This window comes from Daktulosphaira vitifoliae, unplaced genomic scaffold (assembly GCF_025091365.1).
Source record: "Daktulosphaira vitifoliae isolate Bord-2020 unplaced genomic scaffold, ASM2509136v1 Scaffold_58, whole genome shotgun sequence".
In the NCBI taxonomy this organism is placed as follows: Eukaryota; Metazoa; Arthropoda; class Insecta; order Hemiptera; family Phylloxeridae; genus Daktulosphaira; species Daktulosphaira vitifoliae.
The window spans coordinates 4265-29032 of NW_026099627.1; the positions used below are offsets into that span (position 1 = coordinate 4265).

A 24768-nucleotide genomic window follows, 5' to 3' on the forward strand; every position below is an offset into this window, starting at 1 on the left:
AACGTGGTAATCTGGGTGAATTTTAACAGTGATTCTTAATAACAATCCAAAGAAAAAATAAATAGCACCTACAGTATTTTATTCGCAATTTACTCAAACGACACAATTTTATTAGTTTACAGGTTCAGCGTAAGAAGCACGACCATGTGCAATCTACGGGTGCTGTTGATGGCTTATATTGTCATCGTTGTCATCGGAAGCGCTCAACGAACACAACCAGAACATCACGTTATTCCACACGAAGGTAAGCATATAATTTACTATTGACTTTTAACGAACGGCCTCTGTGTCGATGAATGGTCAGCGATCGAGTAGGCTGAATGTATTTTAACTAATTAAAAATAATAGGAAAATTCCTCTTATTTCAAACGTCTTTTCTGATATAAAATATGGATCCGCTGCAGGTCAAACTAATGTTATGAATATTTTTTAAATTAAATTATTGAGTCTTCTGTATGTATTCTCAGGGCAATTTCATTAAAAGAGATAGCATTTTTTGTACATTTTAATTATCTGTTCTATTCATCAAATATTGTTTTTTCTTGAGTTTTTTTTTTCAATTTTTTGATTGCGTTAAAAAATTCATTAGAGACAAAATAATATCAACTGTTTACCCGGTTTAGCGTGATTCCTTAGTCTATATACATGTTCATGTCTTATTACATGGACTGATACAAAATAAATCGAGCTTAACATACACAACTGATTTATTCTTATGGTTTATTATTGTGTCACGTAAAAAACAGTTTCAGTCACAATACATAACATCGTTGCATTACACAATCAATTGTTCTAGTTATGACTTATTCTAGAAACTACATAATTAGAAATGCATCACAAATTGTACATTATTTGATTTTTATTTTAATAATTAGTTTTAAGAAAATTAAGAAAGTCATAGATAATGATTTGGCTATATTTTTTTTCTGAATTTTTCATATTGTTTTTTCACAATACTATTATGTGATATGGAAACTTTTCGAAAATTACCTCAAGAATTAATCTTTATGAAGACGTAAATATTATTGCTGTAGAACAAAATGTGACCTGTTTAAAATGTGCAAACAAAAAAAAACAAAATTACACTGTATTCACTATTGTCTTTACATAGCTCAGTAGCTTTGAATAGCCTGTTGCAGGTGATGCAGGTCAACTCAACTGCACTCCAGTTTTTATAACTATGAAAGCCCTTCCAAAAGTATAACGTTAATTAAAAAACAACAAAAAATATATGTTTTTTTATTAATATACTAACATACAGATGTATAAATTGGTATTGCTAGCAAAAAATAATATATTATATATTACTATGTTATATTGAAAGAGTAAAAAATTAAATTATAAAATAATAATAATATACAATTATATCATGAAAGACTTGCACACATTAAGAAAAAATAAAAACATTAGGGTAGTCGACTGATTGCAATTCTCACGCCAAAAGTACATAAAAATATGCTTGACGTTTTTTTTTTTTAATTTGATATTATTAGTTTAATATAATAAATTAATATTAATATTTTTTAACGCATGTCATATGGTAAAATTTATTTATTAACATTGTACAGATTGTAAATATTCTTAGCCATAATAAAAATGTATTATTAATTAAAAAATAATATCTAGTAGACGATATTAGGTATTTATATTACGTTATGAAATAATAATAGAATAGCCTAACATTATACTGTTTAGTTATGAATCAGTTTTGCCAAATTTATTTAATTAATTTAAGAAATAATTTTTAATAATTTCCTGAATGTTATAATAAAATGAGAGAAATTAATGGATATTCTTTAATTAGAAATAAATTCATCTAGTGTAGCTTTGTTTTATTTCTTAACATACTACATAAAATCTTTTATATATTTTTTGTCCTTATTTTAGGTACAACAGAATTGTGAACCTAGTTTTATCTATTTGTTTATTTTTGTATATGCAAAAAGGTATAACAAGAAAAAAAATAAACTTCAATATTAAAAAACAAATTAATTTAATTTACATTAAATTAATCCTCTACAAAACCATATTACTTTCGCAAAATAATTACTTGGTAGTTGTCCGATCAACTATATTCTATTTCTATTAGGATTTGACAACTTTCTCTTCATAACATATTTGTAGTTTTGTCATGTCAATACATTTATGCATTGAATTAAGTTGAGGAGATATTAATTTTACTATGATGTGATTTTATTTTTATGTCTTCACCACTTTTTCTCGGCTCTCACTGGATTGATTTTTTTAACGATACGTCAAAGAAACATAAATTGTATCTAATTGAAGACATTCCCCTCAAAAATTTCCCTCATTACTTATAAATGGTCAAAATCCTCGAAAATTACGATTTATAAAGTCGGTAAATTTTAAAGAATTTTTTCATAAAACCAACAAAACTTTTTTAAAAATGAATTTGTCAAAATACATTTTTTTTTATATAAAAATACCTTAAGTATATACTGTTTATTTGGTATTTTTGTATTATATGTTTAATTATTTAGCTGCCCACAAGACGGTTTTAAAATAATAAACATTTCACGAAAAGTTAACTTTTTCAGCTAAACTTTTGAAATTATTCCAGAAACAATTCGTTCTTTAAACATATGTTCAATTAAAACTTATGTTACTTACTTGAAGTTAAAAAAAAAAATTGACCCAACACCTTAACTTCTTATATGTAGACGGCCCCTGAAGTTAAAGAAAATATGTTCTTTTTCTTGTAAAAATCATTGTTTCTCGTGTTGTTAAAATGTCTACATCAATTTTTTTTTTCAATTATTTAAGCTTATATTTCAAACAGTATATTCATATAGGAGAGAAGTAAATATCCTCATTTATCCCATTTTTTACAATAAAATAATAATAACAAAAAAGATATGAATATTTTCTGGGAGAATTTTTGCAGCTTTTAATTCATTGAGTTTATTAGAGGGAAGGGGATGATCTTTCAAAAAAAAATGTTCTAGCTACCAATAATTCATGATATATTACATTTTCATAATTGAAATTATAATTAACTAACAAAGGTCATAATAATCTGAATTAAGAAAGTTAACTTTCTTTTTTTTTTTACTATTTTTTTAATAAATCCATACTTGCGTTTTTGATACACGTTCACTATGTGATAAATGTGTCACGTCAATGTAGAAGTAACGAAATATATAAATACTTAATAATTTCTCCGTAAAAAATACAATATTAAATTATTGAATATAATTTGTAATCATACTAAATTTAATTTCTTTAATAATTATTTATCCCTGCGATATACTTATAAATTACAAAACTTGTAATCAGAATATAATTAAAGAAAAAGAATTTTATGATGTTTTTGTAATAATCAAACAATTCCGTCTAAAAATGAAACACGATTTACATCAAAGCTATGATAGTGATTCAATCACTGTCAGGTATACTTGTCCGAAGTACGACGAGTGCCCTCTGTGCTGGTATTTTATCTATCAAACTATTAAACAAACAACATACCCCAACCAACACTGTATAAAATATAACTATTCTTTAATGTTTAAACATTTAGTTGTTTATGCTAGACTATGAATTTAATGGAAAATCGTAGAAACTTGTTTAAATGCATATCGAAAAAATCATATGATTCCAACGGTACTTACAAAATAGGCTTGTGGGTGTATGACAGTTAATTGGTGTATTGTTAAAATTTATGATGTTACGGTAATGATATGTTAGTGCATCCCTTAGAACGGGACGGCTAGGCAATTACTGGACCGGTTAGTTGAACGACGTTTAATACCTCCACGCGGTGCGGTTTGTCGGCAAGCCATACGATAGTGAACTCATTACATGTAAATATATTTATTATTATTATTGTACATAGTCTTGCTGACATTGCTGGAGGCTACAAGTTAATTTCAAGGTAACGTTGTATGGAAAGCATTTTGCGTGGATGAAAATTCAAAATAATATATAAATAGGTAGAGTGTAGCAGTGTATTCACCCGCGGGGAACGTGGTGGTTATGTTGAGAGTGTGTTACAATATTTTTATTGCAATAAACTGTACGAATGCCGACTGTTGAGTCGTTCGAATAAAATTCGAGAGCGTCGAATCGACCGACTCTTGCGGAAGGTACACCGTGAGAATTAAGTCGTAGTTGGTTTGACAACTGTCTAGTCTGCACTGTGTTTGTTAAAAGACAGACGTTTGCAAACGGGCAATAAGATAGTTTCGAGGTGCTTTTATGTAAGCAGTTTTTCGCATGGGTCAGTGTACTAATTTGAAACGGAAAACGTGAAATATGATCTCAATCAGTGACGTTTTTGATTGAAGAATGCCAGATGTGTTTTTGGCCGTTATTTTTTGAAAAATCGTAAACAAATCCTGCACTTCATAGCACAAGCATTCGGTCAACAAGTGCGTGTGAGTCGTGCGTTCGACCCTTTCGTAGTAGACGATGACCTTGAAGTTTGAAGGTAGACCTGTTCATGTTCGATTATTTATAAAAACTAACCGTTGCAATTACTACGACGGTTTGTGTTTGTTATACGCTTTGTTCTTTATGCACTCGGCCCTCGAGTTACGCTTATCATCTCACATCGTCTCCTCCGCATCGTCGTGGGCGTCTGTTGGATAGGACTCCCCCGTTTAGATTGCGATTACTGGTTGTCACGGACCGCAAAATATTATTATAATGCGCGCGACAAAAACGTGGGGAGAGTACTTGCAAAGTCTTCCGATGATTGTGTCGAGATCGGCCTCCGAGTTTTGCCGTTTTATGCTCACACTGTTGCTAACCTTGTTCATTTGTTTGTATATTTTTTATTGTCGTGTGCCTCAAACATCTGCATTGGTCGATCTTCAGATTTCGCAGTTTTTATTTCCATTGTTTTATATATATATATATGTATATACGTTTTGCATGCACATCTGCCGTTCATCTTGTCACTGCTGCAGTACGCACCCCGTGGATACTGTTGCGATCTCACCGTATAGATTTAGGTAAAAAGTAGTGAGAAAAAGAGGCGATGAGTCGTGAACCTTAACACATGTCATGGTATATATTATGTTTTTCTGTGGGGTTTTGAATCCTCGTGCACATTAGAACGTTGTACATAAGATATTTTCTTACACGGGGATTATCGACCCGCAAAATCGAAATCATAAGGCAACTCAAACGTTAAGAGTTCTTCTTCTTCAAAAAAATAGTAAAGATTAACTCGATTCTCTTAGCACATTAGCTGTGGTGTACGTTTTAATAACGCATTGTAACATGGGATGGTATAAGTAATAATGTAATTTCTTGTACATAATTACTATTTCCATTCTGGCTGATGCCATAAACCCCCGGGCTGGTAAAAATTAAAAACTTATATCTATGTAAACTCTTTTAGTTTTTGAAAAAGCGTTTCTCTTTAAGAATACAATCAAATTTCCATTTCTCTGTGCGTTTTTTCTATTAAAGTTTTTTTTTACGGTATGCCGACTAATTTACATTGATGCACCGCAATCGTTTAAACGGCCTATGTTTAATTATTGAAATATTTCGGCTATATTTAAAAAAACTCTCACTTGAGGTTTAAGCTAAAGACCGCCAGAATTTCTCCGAGTATTTTCCTTTGTCTCGATAACTTATTTTAGTACACTGTTATTAAAACAAAATAATTTTATTAGGAAAAATTGACCAAACATCTCAAGCCAAATAACGTCATGTAAATGTTTGACAGCATACATTAAGGTAAATAAATAGTTTCTACGTTTTTTAACATTATATATAGTAGTGTTACAATTTTTTAGTCACGGAATACATATTTTTTAAATTTTTTCACGCAAACAAGTGAGCGACACAAACGGTTCTGAACAAATTACAATATAGTGATGTAACACTACAGACAGCGTATCTCTTGACAGTTATGAACTATAGCTGATAGACTTCTTGACGTGCAATACAATTTTATTTTCATTATTGTTGTTATTATTTGAAAATTGAGTTAAATCGGTCGTATTAAGGTCAATAACCGCGGCAGACGATATGCGACGTCTTTTACGAACATTATTATGGTCAGCTTTCAGAAAATCAGATATTCTTAAGTTAAATATTACTCGATATTATCTACAGTCGACAACGAAATTGCGTCATATTGTAGAAAATATGAAAAAATTCAATTAATGATTGAAAAAAAGATTGTTTATTTTGCGAAATGCGTATCAATCGAGATTGCAACGTGTAGCCTTTAGACGAACAATTAATGATGAGAAATCATTTTATGAATGTTCAATGAGCTAGTTTGATACGAAGAAAATAGTAATGATGTCCGCCATTGTACATAGTGAACATATCAGTGTTTCGATTGTGATGATAACTTTAAAGGTCGAATTCATTATGATAGATTTTCATTAATTCTGATGAAATAATACATTTTCCGTCACGTACGCTTTAAATTATGATTTAATTTATAATTATCAATGATAATTGATGTTATTTTGAAATCATTGCAATATGATCAGAGACGTATTTAGATAAGGGCATGTGTCCCTAAATATGTGTTAAAATTGTTTTTTCTTGTTTACACGCCTTGTTTCACATTTAAATTTCAAATAAATTTATGTTCTTAACGTACTTGTTTTGTGTACGGAAAGATTATCGTTGTACATAGTTATTATGCAGATAGACAAACTGGTGTTTCGCCAAAATGATTTTCCAACCGATGTCGCAATGGTTTATATTGTCATTCAAAGCCGTACGATTAAAGTGTAATAAAAAATAAAAGTTAACAACTAAGTAACTGCCGGCTACTTATTTATTAAAATGTTATTTATTACCTTTTGAGAAATGTAAAAATGACTCTGTTTGTGGGTGGCCATTATAGTCAGAATAGCCATAATAGCCAGAACTATTATAATCCTACACCAGTCATACGTTTTGGCGTGTAAATTATATAACGAATTAATTTGGAAGTTGCACGCAACTAATGATGACCCAAAAAAGAGCATTGACATTATCCTCTCTGTGGTCTTTATTATTCATAGATACATTGTTACTGCTTTAAACACATTAATTATTGACTTTATTTTAGGTAGTTCGAGAGGTGCTGGCTTTATATATGTAGGAAAACCAATCTCTCTATACATTGAAAAATGTTAAATATTAAAAAATAAACGAAACCGCGATTTTTTAGTCATTTTTTATTTTTTTGTGACTTTTCGAGTTAAATATTTTTAATTTTAAATATTTAATCTTTGATTATTAATTTTTTGGACCGGTTATTGTTGCAGAAGTATAATCGGTTAGCATGTATAGCTGTTGATACGTGACCGCCCCTTACGCGTTTTACACATTCAAGATATTTTAAGCCTTACAGCGTTAATCATCGCGATAAATTATGTGAACTTATAATAAAATAACTAATCTAGAATGCCTATGTGTAGCGAACTTCTGTGAAATCCTCAGGCTTTGTTTATTTAAGTATTTATAATACAGTTAAGATTGAGCCATTTATTAAAATCACCTGTTGCTTGTAATGTGTTTAAACGTAAACCATAAGATCAATTTTTTGGGGAGGGGGGCTAACTTTAATTTGTTTTCTTAAAAAAATAATAATGCATGTAATTTTGCTAAATTTTAAAGTGTGTGCCTGTCACGCCTATGACAAATTTAATCTCATTACGAGTAAGCTGAAATAAATATGAAAAAAATGTCTGAATTTGTTGTAATTTTATGAATTTTAATTACAGATATCATGACGACAGCCGATATATTCTCGGAAGAAGGAGTGACATCTTACTCCCAGTTATTGTTTGACATAGCCAGAAAACAAATGGTGGTTGGTGCAAGGTATGCATTTTTTTAATACGTTAATTTAAAATAAGTACTGAAGTTCGCTATTTTACTTGTGTACTACAACACGTGTGCGTTGAAATAGTATTAATTTTTCTCAGTCGGTGTGTCGTGTAAACGAGTTTGTACGCAATGTATGTGATGCCTGTGACTAAGTTACACACTCTATGTACATATTGAATTGAACCTATACGAGTGACGTGTGAATTCGACAGCATAAATAAATATTATCGTACAACAACAATGATAATCGCACCGTCTTCGACCAACGCTCGTTACACTGCCTACTATTTTACACTCTGTAGTGAGATTACAAATGCATTTGCAAATAACTTACACTGATCTTTGTAAAAGTTTATACTCGTGCAATTTTTTATCGTTTGCTAAGACTACTTAGAGATAAAACAAAAACATGTAATTTGTTTGTATGATAAGAAAGTAGAGGACGTGTTTCGTAAATCTTAGTACTTTATGGCGTATAAATGGTTTTGATATTGAACATTATCCGGACGATATTTTGTAGACTTATGGAAATTAGTTATTTATTAGGAAGACGACTCATTTACATGCGTTTGAATGACCCCTTCAGCAGTAACCCTCTTGAAGTAGTCGGCCTACAATAATACTATTTTGTTTACAATAGTCATTTGTAAGCATATCTTCGTGGGGCATTACAATTATAATTATTATTCAACTGTCTGGACAAGTATTCATCGCAATGCTTTTCTTTTGGTGGATGTACACACTAAACTATCATAATAAATTACTTTAATGTACATAATAGTATATGATCTCATATTTCTTGGTACTAAAAACATGATATTAAAAAAATAAATGTACAGAAACAAACGTTTTTTTTTTTTATATTCAACTTTTAGTCTTCAATCTGTCATGTCTAGTTAATAGGTTATAGCTGATCATTGGGACGCTGGTGAGATTATATTCATCAAAGTATTTTTACACGTCTCTAGGCAGTATTTGTTGTATTGATATAAATGAAAGTAAGAGAAGAACGTATTATTATTTGGGCATCTATTCGATGAACAATAATAATAATTATGAGCTGATTCATTGCTCGTATTCGTTTTTGTGATCAAATGATTTGATTGAATGTGATTGGAAGTAATGTACCTTGTTGTGTAATACTTTTGATTATATCAATTATTCGGTGAGATTTCTTTGATAAAGAAATTTGTAGTAATATAATTTGGGCTAAAGAGAATTCTTTCGTTCGAGATTTTTCTCTGATCGTGAAAATTACCAACTTTCTAAAACATTGAAGTTACCAACACATACTAATCTATTACAAACAAGTAGTTTTGTTTTCAAAATATCATGTATATTTTTCATAATTTCTTTAATGTGTGTTTAAACACTTATTACAGTGTTTTCAATTATTGCCTTTTTATTCCTATTATTTTACTTTGAATTTCTTTTTGTTTTGTATGCTAAGAAAATGAACATTACACAAAATAATCATGTTGTTTTTATTTATTATTATAATTTTGATAACCGTAATTATTCACTATATGATTCATGCGGTCAAATTACTACTGATTAACTTTTTAACGGACAGTTTTTTAGTTCTATTACAATTTATTTATTAAAGCACGGCGCTTTTTCGATAAAGTCGTTTTGTTTCATGAATATCACGTGTGCATAACCTTTTTTAGCGCTTGCATATAACTATTCAATACTTGACACGAAATATAATAATTATTGAAAGTAAAATCAGGATAACAGTACTGTTGTTTTTTTAAATGCCACGTGTGTAGATTATGAATAATCAGTTGGCAATATAGAGAAACAAAATATTGTTTCAATAATTGATCTAGACGACATATTATAATATTATAAATTAATTTACTTAAGACGGACTTTTAAGTCCGTTAAATAGATAAGTGCGATTTGTGCGGTTGACGAAGGCGCCTACGAACTCTATACATTGTCTATTGACATGTCGATAAATAAATTCACGCTTAAACAACTCAAATAAACATAGAATTATAATATTTACAACCCTTTAATAGCTTATAATTTATTTTATAAATGTTATATACACATAAAGCAATGGAGTGCAACTTTAAGTTTATGCGCAATAATATCCGTTGTTTTTTAATTATTTAATTATTAATTTCTGAAAAGTTGCCTTTTAAGTAATTTTTAAAACCTTAAAGATGTTGAAAAGATTTTTAAATAACAATTGTATTTTAAAAACTGCATTTTTATTTATTAAAACTTCGTTTTTAAATGAATGTTTAGTGCTGGACATAATTTTTTTAATAGAAAAACAGTACCCAGGTCAGCCACGATAATATTGAATTACAGTTTTGGTTGTGTCAAAAAAGCAATCTGTTTTATTGAAAATACCTAAACATTTGCGGTTAATAACTTTCGTTAAACGAACTCATAAAAATAACAAGTAGTTTACGGTAGCACTCAAATGGATTTTAGGACTTGTGATTTTACTGAGTTGCGTCATAAAAGTGTCATGGTCTGTTGTTTAAAAATAACATAAATAAAAAAGCCTATTGGAAAGAAAAATATATCTCTTAAACTATTTGGGTAAAATTTTAGGCTTCCAAAATAACTAATTGACTGTCTACAGTACAACCCATTCTTTGGATTCTTATAATTAGTTTTAAACAATTGATCGTTACCACCATTACTGTGTATGTAGAGCAATTTCGCTTCTAATTGGTTTTAAAATATATTCTTTGTTGAGTTAATTAACTACTAGATATCAAACATTTAAATTCACACTATACATTTATTAATAACCTATTCGTTGCGGTGTTCTCTACGGTTTTAAATCAGTCACATGTGTTATGATGACACTTCGTTGAGTTATTATTAACTTATAAAAATAATTTCTATTACATGTTATAATTAAATACTAATATTTTTTAACTGTGGAAACACTGACTAGGTTTAGATTTATGATTACTCTTAGAACATCAAGTGTTGTGAATACATTTTAAATAGAGGCACATAGGCCGTTTTATTAATAATCTTACGAGTTTTCGTTATAGCTGTAGAAAGATAAACTAGAGTCGAATAATGTGTCATGACATTGAGCTTTTCCGTTTTTTTTTTTATGTAGCCTAAGGATATCTTGCTCCAGCAGTGTGAAGGATGTAATAATTATCTTTCGGCATGCGCGTCCCCGAAGGCTCGTGTTGACATAAGTGTACAGAGTACAGTTGACGTGTGTTCAAAGCCAATTAAAATTCTCTGGCTCATTTTCTTGACCTTGTCCTTTCGTTCATCACAAAAGGGTCTGAATATTTTTTCTTCATATAGTGACGTACTCTTATCTTCAGCGCATTCAAAGTGATGTCAAAACATCAAAGCAACACTTGAACGTTTTTGTAAAACCAAATTATAAAATTTTGGAATATAAAAATAATTGAACAGAATATTAAAGAGATTTCGACTTATGATGATCATTTTTATATCAACATACGTAGATATACTAACATAGTAATTTTAATACATGTTCTAGAATGTTATTGTTGAATTATTTCTTTTCGTTCGCTTTTCTAACTAAAATAGGACTTTGATTTTAATAAAAATTAGGTCGAATATTTACGTCAAACCAATACGTTATAATATCATGTATTTGTTGTTGAAATCTCTAAATACGTTATTGATAATAAAAACGTATCTATAAATGGATTTTTTTAAAACTGACTTATTTTTTTGGGAACGTTATGAAATTAACAATTGCAATGTTTATTAAAAAAAAAAAACATTTTTGAAATTGTTATAGGCCATAAATAACATATAAAGTTTATTATCTGGATGATAGAGTGAAATACTTTAAAATGGATATCATAGTACGAACCCAATGCGGATGCCAATAAGTAAAATATTTTCTATGATTACCGAGTTTAAATGAACAAAACCAAGTTTAGCTAAGAATAAAAAGCAAAATATAATAACGTCTTTCACATTTTGAATCACAACTACTTATTTCTATATACATCACGTGTACACACACCGGTTTAGAGCGAATCTTGTCCCCACGTATATGGCCAATGCCTTTTACGGGGGTCTCGTTGCCTCCTGTTAGACGCTCACACACGGAGAAAAACGGTTGTCGTACGCCGGCGACCTCTTTTCGTACAAACCTTAGCCATTGTCAATCCAAAGCTGCCATCGGACGTTCCATCATAGAAAAACCAGCAACGTCCGCTTTTCAAGTTCTCTTGCGGCGGCTTCGTGTGAAATATGTGCGATTTGAAGAAAACGACTTATATGGAATACAAGTCATACGCGTCCGGCTATATTTCTATGACGCCATTATTATCGTTATACCTATCCATTACCATTGACGTCCAGCAGTCGTCCGTCTCTGTTAGTTAAGGCCATGTTGCTTTTGATAAAGTCCCACAATCCGGAGCAACACGGAAGCGAAACCCTCTCACGAGAATACAAATGGGAAGAGTCCGTAGGCAAAGTCACGTATTGACTTCTCTTCTCCGAACAGTGGCCTGCGGATCCGGCATTACTATACTTAGTGCATTGCGTTTGATCGACTTGAATGGATCAGAAACTACTTGGACTGTTAGGCCAGTTAATAGCCACGGCTTGGTTTCCGAGTTGTTAAACGGGTCTAAGGTCATCTTGCCATAATTTTAGAGTATTTGCTCTCCGCTAATGAATTAGGTTTGGCCAATAAAATTTATTTCATTCGCATTTATGCAGTTTTAAAGAAAAAATGCGAAAAATAGTGTCATTAAAAACATTTTAATGATTAATCCAACCGTGTTTTACGTTTATGATTTCGGAGAATATAATGATATACTGACATATCTTAATCTATTAGATAATAAAACACGAAATAGTTATTATTTGCGGAGTAACGGGTTGTCTCTTTTTACAAAAGGAATACAATCGAGCGTCCAATGTTGTAATTGTTTATATTAACCAATGTCCTCAAATATGATGGCCAACGACCGCTTGCAATGAATCTTGAAAAATAGATAAACGTGCCCAGAAATTTCATATTTTATTATTTGAATAAAATATTGTGTTGGGTATATTTTTATTTCATAAAAAAAAAAAAAATAAATAGTGCATGTGGAACGAGTATCGCTCCCCGATCGACTTTGACGTTGTACCTAACAGTTTAGCGATTCGTTTCGGGCACGTACTTGTCTCCAGATTTTTGTTATTGTTGTATTTTTTAACGGAAATTTACGTGATCACTTTTCAGCGCGCATGGAACTAGCATTATGGTTAGTATTTAACATAACGTTAGACCAGGCATGTGGTTTTTTTATCATTTCTCTTGGTATATTACTAATGGGTTTCTTTTGGACAACGAATGGAGTATGGAATATAAAAATGTAAATAAAACATGGAACTTTTTATGGTCACCTGCTACGATGATCATGGATGCGGCTATTAGATACACCCAACTACAGTCCACGGTCGCGAAATTTTAAAAATACATAATATGTACTCTTAAAATGTTTTCATTAAATACCTAAAATGTTAACATTTGAAAACTCAATACTTATTTTTCTGTAGTTCATTAATGTATATAGGTACATTAATACAATAGGTACATTGTACGTGCATAACTTTGGTTCATTTGACCTGATGAAACAGGAGGAGATGTTTCGGGTGGCAGTATACTTTCGTGTTACTAAAATTATTTTAGCTAACGAGCTTCGTGACTTTGTTTCGTTTTACCAATAAAACAAAATCTTATTGTCATCGTGTATATTTTGATTAATTCTTGATCGTTGTCGTGCGACACGTTTATTTCTTATGTAAACGGCCACAGTCATGAAAATGATGTGCATCTTGTGTCACTATTCGTATTTGAAGGATTGTCCTCTTAATATCGTTTGAGACGTTCATTATGGAATGTGACAAAATATATCGTGATCGTATTACTCATAAATGCTTTAAGGACTTATGCAAATCTTAAAATTGTCTTCGTTGTTCTTATTTTACAAGTGATCAATTTAAATTCAATGTGAATTTAAAATATTTCGTAATTTCACCATTGCTCTATAAAGCAAAATAAATAATTATTTCAATTTTTATACTCATTATTATGGTTTTCATTTATATGTTTTTCTTATTTATTAGAATATGAATTACGTATTGCATTATGTATATTTCATTGTTGATCAACCTGAATAAATAAATAGCCTATCTTTATGAGCTATATAATTATCTAAACAATAGTTTTATATATTTTTTTTTTTTTTTGTAATAAAATATAGTTGCCGTGTAGTAATTATTGGAAATTAAATAAGTCTTTACAGAAATATTAGAACTTTGTTCCCTACGCAAAATGTGTAAATCATAAACAAATAACGCAATAGTATCGATGTAATGAGTTAATCATTATTATCATTTAAAGTTTATTGTAAGTAGAAATGCCTATACTAAAACCGACGCGTGTACTGAGCACTTATTGGCAGTTAAATTGACCTTTGATCTTTTAAAGAGTATTACTGTATATTCTGATATAAATTATGATTATTGATATTTATTAACGATAACTAGCTACGTCACTATCATAAAGTTGTTGAACTTACTATTCATAAAAGATGAGTTATTTGTTTTTATATTAACCACAAGAAGAGATCATCCTAGGTCTATAGTTCTTGCTTTATTCAGTATTTTCTTTTTGTTTTTCAATAATCAATTTCTTTTTTCTACGCTTAAATTATAACAAACATTAATGTTTTGTTAGTAATGTCGTCAAGTCTTCTGGTGCAGTGATCGCAGCGTGAAATACCACGAAGGTCTTACATAATGTCTATAATAGTATCAAAAACAAAAAAATTATTTATAAAAGCATAATGATCATCCATAAAGCGGACGATGAGAGTTTTTAATGGAATTTCAATGTTTCATTTTATCTGATGCTTATTCGACCCATTGTTGTCTTTCGTGGAGTCACCTCAACACATACACTCCATACTACGTGTTATGTTCTATCTAAGATAGATGAGTCNAATGTTCTATCTAAGGTAGATGAGTCTGCGGGTGGGCGAAAAACTGTACTAACACCAAGTACTGTTGACTCCCACAACGTTTGATTGTGATAATATTATTGAAAACACACTTCGAAGTGAATTTTCTTTATTTGATCGATCGTCAAGTTCGAGTTATTTATCATTTATCGTTGTTCATTATTACCCGGTGGTACTCGCGTATCTTGGATCAAATATTGTAAATACAATCGGACATAATGTATCGGAATCGTTTTTCTTCTCAAACTTAGTCTGAGGTCAAATGGAACTTTTCTTGGCATGACATGCGGCGACGGTATTTTGATCTTTTGACACAATATCGTAAACTACAACAAGCTGACCTTATGCAGTACTGCTACATTTAAGAAACCGTGTCAATTAAATTATAGTTATTACAGTACTGCCTACTCTTAAAATTTACTGAAATTCTGGCACATGGATTTACGTTTGTAATAATATGCTTAAGGGACGATGAGACTATTGAGTTATGTTCGTGAAGAGACGAGAAAATTATACGTAACAAACAATGTCGGACGGCTATTGTTTCAAATCGTGTGGTTGTCTCCATGATAATAATATTTTGTGCGTGGGCAATTAAAAACTAAGAAAAAAACATGGAGAAATATTGTCATATCCTGGCTGATGTTGGCACGTACCAATTAATTCCAGATGTTCGTTGTGTTATACGAGTTACATGCTCTCTTCTCTATACCAAGTGGTCTATAAAAACGCACGCATTACAATACAGGTGAACAATACGTTTGAATGATCAGAAGAAGTTTATGGCTCCTGTCAGACCAGGAATATTATTTCCATCAGACTAAATTCATTTTTTTTCTGCTGTTTTTATATCATCATTATTCTCAGGTAAAATCCAATAACACGGTATGACATGTCTCAGATGTTGTCAGATATATCTTATTCATAAAAAAGGATTAGAATATGGACTTCATACATTTTTTTAAGTGAATACTAATTTTAGGGTTGGTTTTTACTGGTTATTATAATTTTATTGATTAAAATGAAGGGTTGGTTAGTTATTTTTTTGAAAATAACAACTCGAGAAACTTATTATTAGAAATTATTTGTTACTATCAACACATCTGTTGTTCAATGAATTTTTTTCCGCTTAATGCGTAGCTACTTGCATTTACTAAATAGGCATTGGTATTTTTATTATATTGTTCTCGTTAAAATGTGGCATCTAGACTTGAGCGTTTAACACGAGTGAAATCTAGATTGTTCTTAGACTCATTTCTCATAACGAGCAAACCTGTCAACTAGAGGTCAACAAAACAATGATGTATTGGGTCTGGCGCAGTAAACGTCAAAATTATAAAATTGTTAATACTGGAAAATTCAACTACCGATGTTGTTTACAACACAAAGAGTGGGATGCTATGAAAAACAAAAATTATACGCCCTCTGTCAGGTAATCCGAATTTTTTTTGCAACCGGTTCAAATGAAAATAAAAATTACAAATACCCACTGGCTAGTAATATTGAGTTTCACTACACCAGACAACAGCAGCTGCTGTCGAAGAGAAATATTCATAGTACTCCTATATAATTTTATGCTAAAATTTACAGATGACATTTTACATGTAATTTTCCGGGAACCCACGAATTAAAATAAATCATTTTTTGTCACCTATATAATTATGATAATTAATCCATCATCACACTGTCGCTACTACTATTGTTATTTATAAATAGCAATTAAATATTTTTATACAGTAAAAATTATAACTTACGACTGTATGAAATCGACGTTATTTTGTCATATTACTTAATAATTTTAAATCGGATCATTCAAATTATAAATTAAAAAAAAAGTTTAACTATTGTAATTTATTACTGGTTTTCGAAAATTGTCTTTTCTCTATAAATTGTATTGCATCTTAACGAGCTTTATAAAATTTAAATTTCAATACTATTAGATCAACGAATTATTTAATAAGAAAAAATTAACAATAAATCAAAACATGTACTGTAGAAACGTTTCTTATTAGTCAAAAGTGAATTCAACGCCAATTTGTACAACTGTTATTAAAACCTTACCGCAGTAGTTTAAAGAGATCTCTTTCCGGAACATGTAACAAACGTTATTTTTATGTGTATAATTTTATAGCTGCTGTTGTATCTACTTAAAATATTTGTATACTATCGTCAATCCATTCACTTGTATGATAAAGTCAAGAATAATCCGCGGACGACGCACCTTTTTTGTGAAGTACTAGGAACGTATAAAATACAGTACGCACGTAGGCTGCTGGAAAAAATACAAATATTTTNACGTATAAAATACAGTACTCACGTAGGCTGCTGGAAAAAATACAAATATTTTTGTTGATTTGCTCATACGAAATCTTGCAACATATTAGGCGTTGGTCATATAGGTGCAAACTGCATTATTAAATTTGACCTTTTATAATGAAAGCTGTGTTGCTTACTAGTAATGATTTTTGTTTAATTTTTGATAAAGATTTTTCAAGATTCCAGGAGTTGACATTAGCGAGTAATGGGATTTGTACACATTAAGTGTGCGATAATTTAATTAGATTAATTGTTCCATCCTAAAGCAATACATATTTGTAATTACCATGTATTATTAATTATGTTTAACATTATGAACTTATGTTACAAATTACCTTAACAAACCTGTCTTAAAAGGGCATTTTGTATATCGAGGAAACTTTATTTTTAGACTCCCTTTCATTAGTAAATAAATAAAAATGTTTTTGATGCTTAAAAAAGCATTTCCGTTTGTAATAACACAGGACACACTGTTACTACTCTCAAATAATAGGGTTGATCAGCTTCAAGTGCAAAAGGCATGTGTAAACCAAATGTAATATGTATAATCAGTTAAGTTTTTCTCTACTAATCTGTTTTANTCAAATGTAATATGTATAATCAGTTTAGTTTTTCTCTACTAATCTGTTTGAAAAAATAATGAAAAGCCAAGTTCTATAGCGGCTGTTTGTTTTCCTCCACCTGGATTATTTTTTATTTCCGTGGTCGGGGCTGCAGATGGTTTAAATCCGACCAGCATCGACGCCTACGTATACATTTTACTAGGTCCCATTTCGAATTCATTAGGAATCGACGCGACGGTAAAATTTTTCATCCTATGTGGCAATTATCGGGGCGGTTAAGCTGTTTATTGTTGGCTCATCTGGAACGATAAAAGAAAATTATTGTTTCTCATTTATAGGCGTATTCGATTATGTTAAATTACATTTAATACGCATCCAACATATGGTGACTTTTCGTTGATGTTTCTACCACCACGTGATTTCTTTACACCACAGCGATAAGTGCTGAGTATGTACCATTATTATTTGTCGATAAATCTATAAAAAAATGAATACATGTTTATGTAAACCAGTTTGCTTGGTGTGATTTCTTTCTGTTTGCACCTACGCGATGGCGCCTAGCTGGTCAACCCGTAATTGTCGGCGCCGTTTGGAATTTCTTTAATTACTTGTCTGAGGCAAAATTCGGGTGTATTATTTTGGAAGTTTCAGACGTATTTTTTCGTGAAAAATTTATTGCCGTTGTCGTGAGAGTTGTTAGTTTGAAAGGAAAAAGTACAACATAAGTTAAACGCACATATGTTGACGGCTTTATTCGTCCTTGCCGTATATTCTTTCATTTCATCAAACCATTTTGCTTGTAAAAATATTTTAAATAACACACTTAATATAAAGCAGCAGACGAGGTCATGAGTATATATTTTTTTTATCAACAGAGATAACTTATACCGCCTGGACCTGGACGGTTTAAAGAAAATTGAAGCGACTCGATGGCCGGCTACAGAAGATAAGGTACAACTTTGTTTGATAAAAGGCCAAAGCGTAGATGATTGTCGTAATTACGTTAAGGTGCTTTTGGCAACTGGTAAAAAGTTGTTCGTATGTGGTACTGGAGCTTTTTCACCCCAATGCACGTGGCGAGAGGTAATTCATAGCACAATATACAAATAAATACAACCTGTTACTTGAAATTTTATATTTTATTTATTTATAAAATTAAAATATTTTTCTTATAGATGGAAAATACTACTAATATCATTGAAGCAGTTCGAGGTGTAGGTAAATGCCCGTACAGTCCCTTATCAAATATTACAGCGATGATAACTCTAAACGGTCAATACTTTGCCGGTAGTCCAATGGACTTTTCAGGCGCGGACTCAGCTATAGTACGAGATTTGGGTGCTACATATTTGCGCACCAAAAACTATGACTCCAAGTGGCTGAATGAACCGCAATTTGTCGGATCATTCGAGACGGACGCCTACGTTTACTTTTTGTTCAGAGAGAGTGCTGTGGAGTACATTAACTGTGGTAAAGTACGTAATTCCTTAGCAATATTTTTTACTTTATTTTTGTATGCAAAGTTGAAACAACCGCTCGCGTAGGTATCGTTGTCACTATTGAAACATATGGTCGTACATAATTGACAAGTCAAAGACTGTATAGTGTAAGGTAATTGTATTTTATCAATAATGAATCTCTTTAAACCATATGGTTTCTTTATTTAAAATATAAAATAAAGGAAGCTTCGATTATATTACGCGATATTATTAAAACGATTTTTTTCAAATTAATTAACTAATCAATTAATGTAATGTTAAGATTAAACGATAACGATAAACGATTATGTTATTTGAGATAGCTCTATACTGTAATAAATATCTGTGCTAGTGACAATTGTACTTACGATTTATTTTTTTTTTTTTATTAAGATTTTAAATGTAAACAATTAGTTATGATACATTTCTTTGTTAATTTAGAGGGTTTATTCGAGAATAGCAAGAGTATGTAAGAATGATGTAGGAGGACAAACTATGATGCGTGATAATTGGACGACATTTGTGAAAGCTCGTCTGAATTGTTCCCTTCCCGGCGAATATCCTTTTTATTTTGACGAAATTCAGGGTATGACTTACCTACCGGATGAAGGATTAGTGTATGCTACGTTTACAACACCAAGGTAATTACATATTTAAAAAATGTGCTCTACAATCATCAGAGAACTAATGTTACGATTAAATTGTTTAATGTAGTAATGGAATTGCCGGCTCAGCAGTGTGCAGTTTTAGTTTAACTGCTATTAATGCCGCCTTTAATGGTCCATTTAAACACCAAGCGACAGTCGATTCAGAATGGGCTCGGTATACTCCTCCAAACCACCAACCTAATCATGGTCAATGTCAAAGACAAGACCCTAATCAAATACTCGATTCTTCTAGGTAATTAAAAATTATAATTTTAAATATGGTTTAAAAAATTAACAATGACAGACAAACTGCAATACTTTTGATTTTATTACTTATAATATGTATGTATTATTAAAGGTATCAATTAATGGATAATGCAGTTCAACCTACAACATTAGAACCATTATATTATAAACCATTGGAAATTTTAACACAAATTGCTGTAGACGTTGTGGCAACTAAACCACATGGCACATTAAAAGTTTTATACTTAGCAACTTCATCAGGGACAATAAAAAAAATTACTATTTTACCCAAAACGTCTGTAACGTGTACTTTAGAAGAATGGAATCTATTTTCCGAAGGTTTTGATTCTCAAATAATGGCCTTGCATTTTATAAAAGTCACTGTACGTTTGTTTTCACTTTTGATAAATAATAAAAAAAAATTATTATGACTATTTGTATTATTATTATATGATTCAATGAACTTTTTCTGTATAGGAATCCATATATGTCGGAACTAAAGATCGAGTTCTTAAGATACCAGCTCAACATTGTGGAAGACACAGAAGCAAGGAAGCGTGTATGAACGCAATGGATCCCTATTGTGGATGGAATGAACACGTTGATAAATGCCAACCTCCTACAAATGGTAATATACTGGAACATAGTTGGAGGCAAGACGTTACTAAGTGTCCAGATCGTTCAAGACCTGTAGATGGAGGGTGGTCTAGTTGGTCAGCTTGGTCACAATGCATACAAAATATCAACGGCAAAGACTCTGCAGACCAATGTTTATGTTCTAGTAGGTCGTGCAACAATCCTGAACCTAAGTTTGGTGGAGCTGATTGCCAAGGATCAACAATTCAAGTATAATAAATTATTTATATGATTAAATAAATTGATAAAATATTGATACAATAGTTTTAATCTTTAAGTAAAAAAAAATTATCTAATTAAAGTTAATCAGAAATCGAATTTTATAATCATGACTGAAGTAGTGATTTTACCCGTAAGATACAATACATTAACAATTGCATTTTATATCAATCGATCTATAAAAAAAAGAATAATCGAAGAAAATTATTTTTTATTTGCGTGTAAAATTTTTAGTTAATACTCATTACTGCGAATAAAATATAAAAACAAGTTTTACCTTTGAACATAACTAACATTATTTACTTTTAATAATCGTACCAAGTAATCAAAGACATATTGTTCAACACGCACATATAAACCATGTGCACTTCATAGTAAATAAAAATAGGAGGTTATGGTTTTTTTGTTTACTATAATATAAAAATGTACTATTTAATTACTACCTCTTAATGAGTTGTGTGTTAGAATATTTAATAAAAGTAAAGTAACTTTTACATATATTTTAGATTNAATTTCTACCTCTTAATGAGTCGTGTGTTAGAATATTTAATAAAAGTAAAGTAATTTTTACATGTATTTTAGATTTTTAAAAAAAACATGAATTACAATTAAGATGTCATGATAAAATGAAACATTGGGGTGGATATGTGTTACAGAATTCTTTTTTTCATTTACATATTATAAATATTTAATAAATTTTTATGTTTCAGGTAACAAATTGTACTGTTCATGGACAATGGTCTAGTTGGTCAGATTGGTCAGCGTGCACGCAAAGCTGTGGATCCGCTGTGAAAGTAAGAAAAAGGACATGTGGTAACCCTGCGCCAGCGTTTGGCGGCCGTGTTTGTGTGGGACGTGATACGGAGGAGATATTTTGCCATTCAAATCCACCTTGTCCAGGTATGTACATTTTAAACCTACGTGAATAATTTCAAAATTAAATTATTAATTAAAATTTTCAAATATGATTTAATCAAAAATTGTAGTATAATTTAAAATTAAAAATATATTTGAAATATGGAACTTGAACTAAAAAATATATTATTAAAAAGCGCATTTTAGGACACAATGTACCACATGACTATGTTAACTATGTCCATTATTACCAATAAAATTAACAATAATTGTTAATTTTATTGAATTACAAAAAAAGATAAATGAAAAGCATTTTTAATAATTCATTCATTTATTCTACAGTTTTGCCACCAATTATAAAAGAACCTAGTTGGAGTTCTTGGGGACCTTGGAGTAAATGTTCGGCAAAATGTGGAGGTGGTTTCCGGCAAAGATCTAGATATTGTAACAATCCATCTCCTCGAGAAGGACAAGATTGTAGTGGGTGCTCAGAAGAATATGAACTTTGCAATCAAAAACCATGTGTCGAAAGTAAAAAGGTATCATCTTGGACTCCATGGATATCTACAGGAAATAGCACCCATAAGAGATTTAGGTTTTCATGTCGAACTCAACAAGACCAGACCTCAATTAGTATTATCCAAGATAAAGAAGAAAGCAAACTTTGTCAAGATGGAACATGTCATCGATTAGGTTTGTCAAATTATTTCATAGATTTGTATTTTTAACTTTGATTTATTCAATGTATCAATTTGTTATTAGTTGTATACATATTCATAATTTTTTTATAAATGTATATACTTCAGATCANATTTTTATAAATGCATATACTTCAGATCAAGTATCAGATTTAGAAGAGTCCTGGTCTGAGTGGTCAAACTGGAGCTCTTGTTCATCTGATTGTGGAGGTGGTAATCAAATAAAAACTAGAACATGTGAAGGTTCATCTGAAAACTGTGAAGGACCCGCTAAGTTAACTAGACCGTGTAATACACAAAAATGCAAAGGTAATTTGATAAAAATACTTAATCTAACCTCTTTAAGTTTTCTATAATATAATGCTATTTTTAGGTGAGTGGAGTTGTTGGACTGATTATGGTGAATGCTCAGTTACATGTGGAGAAGGTGTAAGAAAACGAACCAGGTTTTGTATGGTGAATGGTATAGCCGCAGAAGGTTGTGAAGGCTCATCAGTTAGCCAAGAACCATGTTATATGCCATGTGAAGCAATGGTATTTGGATGGGACAATTGGTCAGAATGGTCTGTTTGTGACATAGATAATCAAAAACACCGTACTCGAAAATGTTTATTGGAACAATGTTTAGGATCTGATGTGGAATCCATACCATGTTTTGATGCCAATGTTATTCGTAAGAAATTTAATAAGATTTTATGTATATTTCTTATAGATATTTATATTAAAATAAAAAAATAATTTTCTTATGTAGCAATTTATCTATTGGACTAAGCTAATTTTGTCCAATTTTTAAACCCTTTTCAAATATTCTTGTTACTGTAAAATTCATTTGGTCGTTTTTATAGAAAATATTTACCATTTAAAATATGATGAACTAAATATTCTCAAATAGTATCCTTATCAATACAGGGTAGTTATAAAGAAAATAATAATTATGTTAATTATTAGCTTTAATATTTTTTATTGAAATCCTGTTCCTAAATAGTTTGCACTAGATATCTTTTTTCTCTAAATAACTTTTCTTTTAATTTGTGGTTTTGCTAAAATATTTATTAGTTTAATAATATACTTTACAATTTTTAATTTTTTCACTAGGAAAACATTAACATTTTTAAATATATTTTTTCAGAAGTATCAAGTAGCTCTACATTGCTAATCTGTTTGTTGTCATTTATAATGGGAGCTTTACTGGCCTTTTTATCACTTTATGTGTGGATAAAACGACAAAAACCTAAACTTCCAAGTAGCCCTCATTATATTACTTCAAAGCAAAACCCGTATGTCACTGTTCCTATGAAGGATTATCGGTCTCCGGCTAAACGCACTCCATCATTTACTAAACCAGTAATAATTGGACAACAACAAAATGGAACATTGCCAAAATTATTTGCTAAACCAGCAGAATACGAGACTGCCACTATTAAAAGAAATAGCCATAGTTTAATAAATGGTCATATGAGGTCAACCCAGCATGATTTGGAACAAGAAAAATTCTTTTAATAAAATGGTTTATTAAAGCTCATTTAAGGGTTTTAAAAATTACTAGTCATTTTTAACAATAAAAATGTTTAAATAAATTTAATATACCTAATAAAAAAAAAGTGCAGCTATAAAATAATAATAATGATAATTTTATTTCAAATATAGAATAATTAGTTTTATTAACTGATAATTTTGAAAATAAATTAAAATAATTTATTTAAGATTTTGAGTCAATTTTATTTATTGAAGAATGTTTTATTTTATTAATTTTTTTGACTCATTAATACATTTAAAAAATGTGATTAATTATGTATTTAATTAAAGTTAAGTTAAATATTTAACAAATTAAATCAACATAATTTTTGAATCTCAAAAAAATACTTTGTTGACGTTTCACAATAAATAAGTTTTTTATTACCCCACTTATATTCATGGGGTTGGTCACTAAATAAATACCAGAATATGAAACTATCTGTCATAAATGAACTATTTTTTATTTAATTAATTATGACAATAACAAATGTGTTAAGAAATCAATCCATACTATCATATCTACTTGATATTAAAATTTATTATTTTTTTGTATTATGCTGTTAATAAATTAAGTATAATTTTATAATTATTGACTGAGTTGCATTGTTTTTTAGTTAAGTTAATGAAACTTTTGAACAAATTGTATCTTATACATATCCATAAGTAACTCATATTGAGTTAATTCAGAAATGTAAATAAGTAATTTTGTTTTATTGTATATACAATTTTTTTCACTTAAAAACTTGTTTATATCAATGCCTAGTGTATAAGTTTTCTGTAAT

At 30.2% G+C, this 24768-nt stretch overlaps 1 protein-coding gene across 1 annotated transcript; it reads left to right on the plus strand.

The window, feature by feature from the left end:
* LOC126908966 (semaphorin-5A-like) lies at positions 1–24768 on the plus strand. Its single transcript, XM_050691314.1, has 13 exons — positions 1–244; positions 7707–7806; positions 18568–18775; positions 18868–19167; positions 19612–19811; positions 19885–20070; positions 20176–20446; positions 20541–20909; positions 21629–21818; positions 22116–22466; positions 22610–22780; positions 22845–23144; positions 23601–24768. The coding sequence occupies exons 1-13, from the start codon at positions 145–147 to the stop codon at positions 23969–23971; spliced, it is 3117 nt and encodes a 1038-aa protein (XP_050547271.1). The 5' UTR covers positions 1–144; the 3' UTR covers positions 23972–24768.

Coding starts and splice junctions, on each gene's coding strand:
- LOC126908966 (XM_050691314.1), top strand. CDS start 145: ATGTGCAATCTACGGGTGCTGTTGATGGCTTATATTGTCATCGTTGTC. Junction 245..7,706: donor TCACGTTATTCCACACGAAG/GTAAGCATATAA, acceptor TTTTAATTACAG/ATATCATGACGACAGCCGAT. Junction 7,807..18,567: donor CAAATGGTGGTTGGTGCAAG/GTATGCATTTTT, acceptor TTTTATCAACAG/AGATAACTTATACCGCCTGG.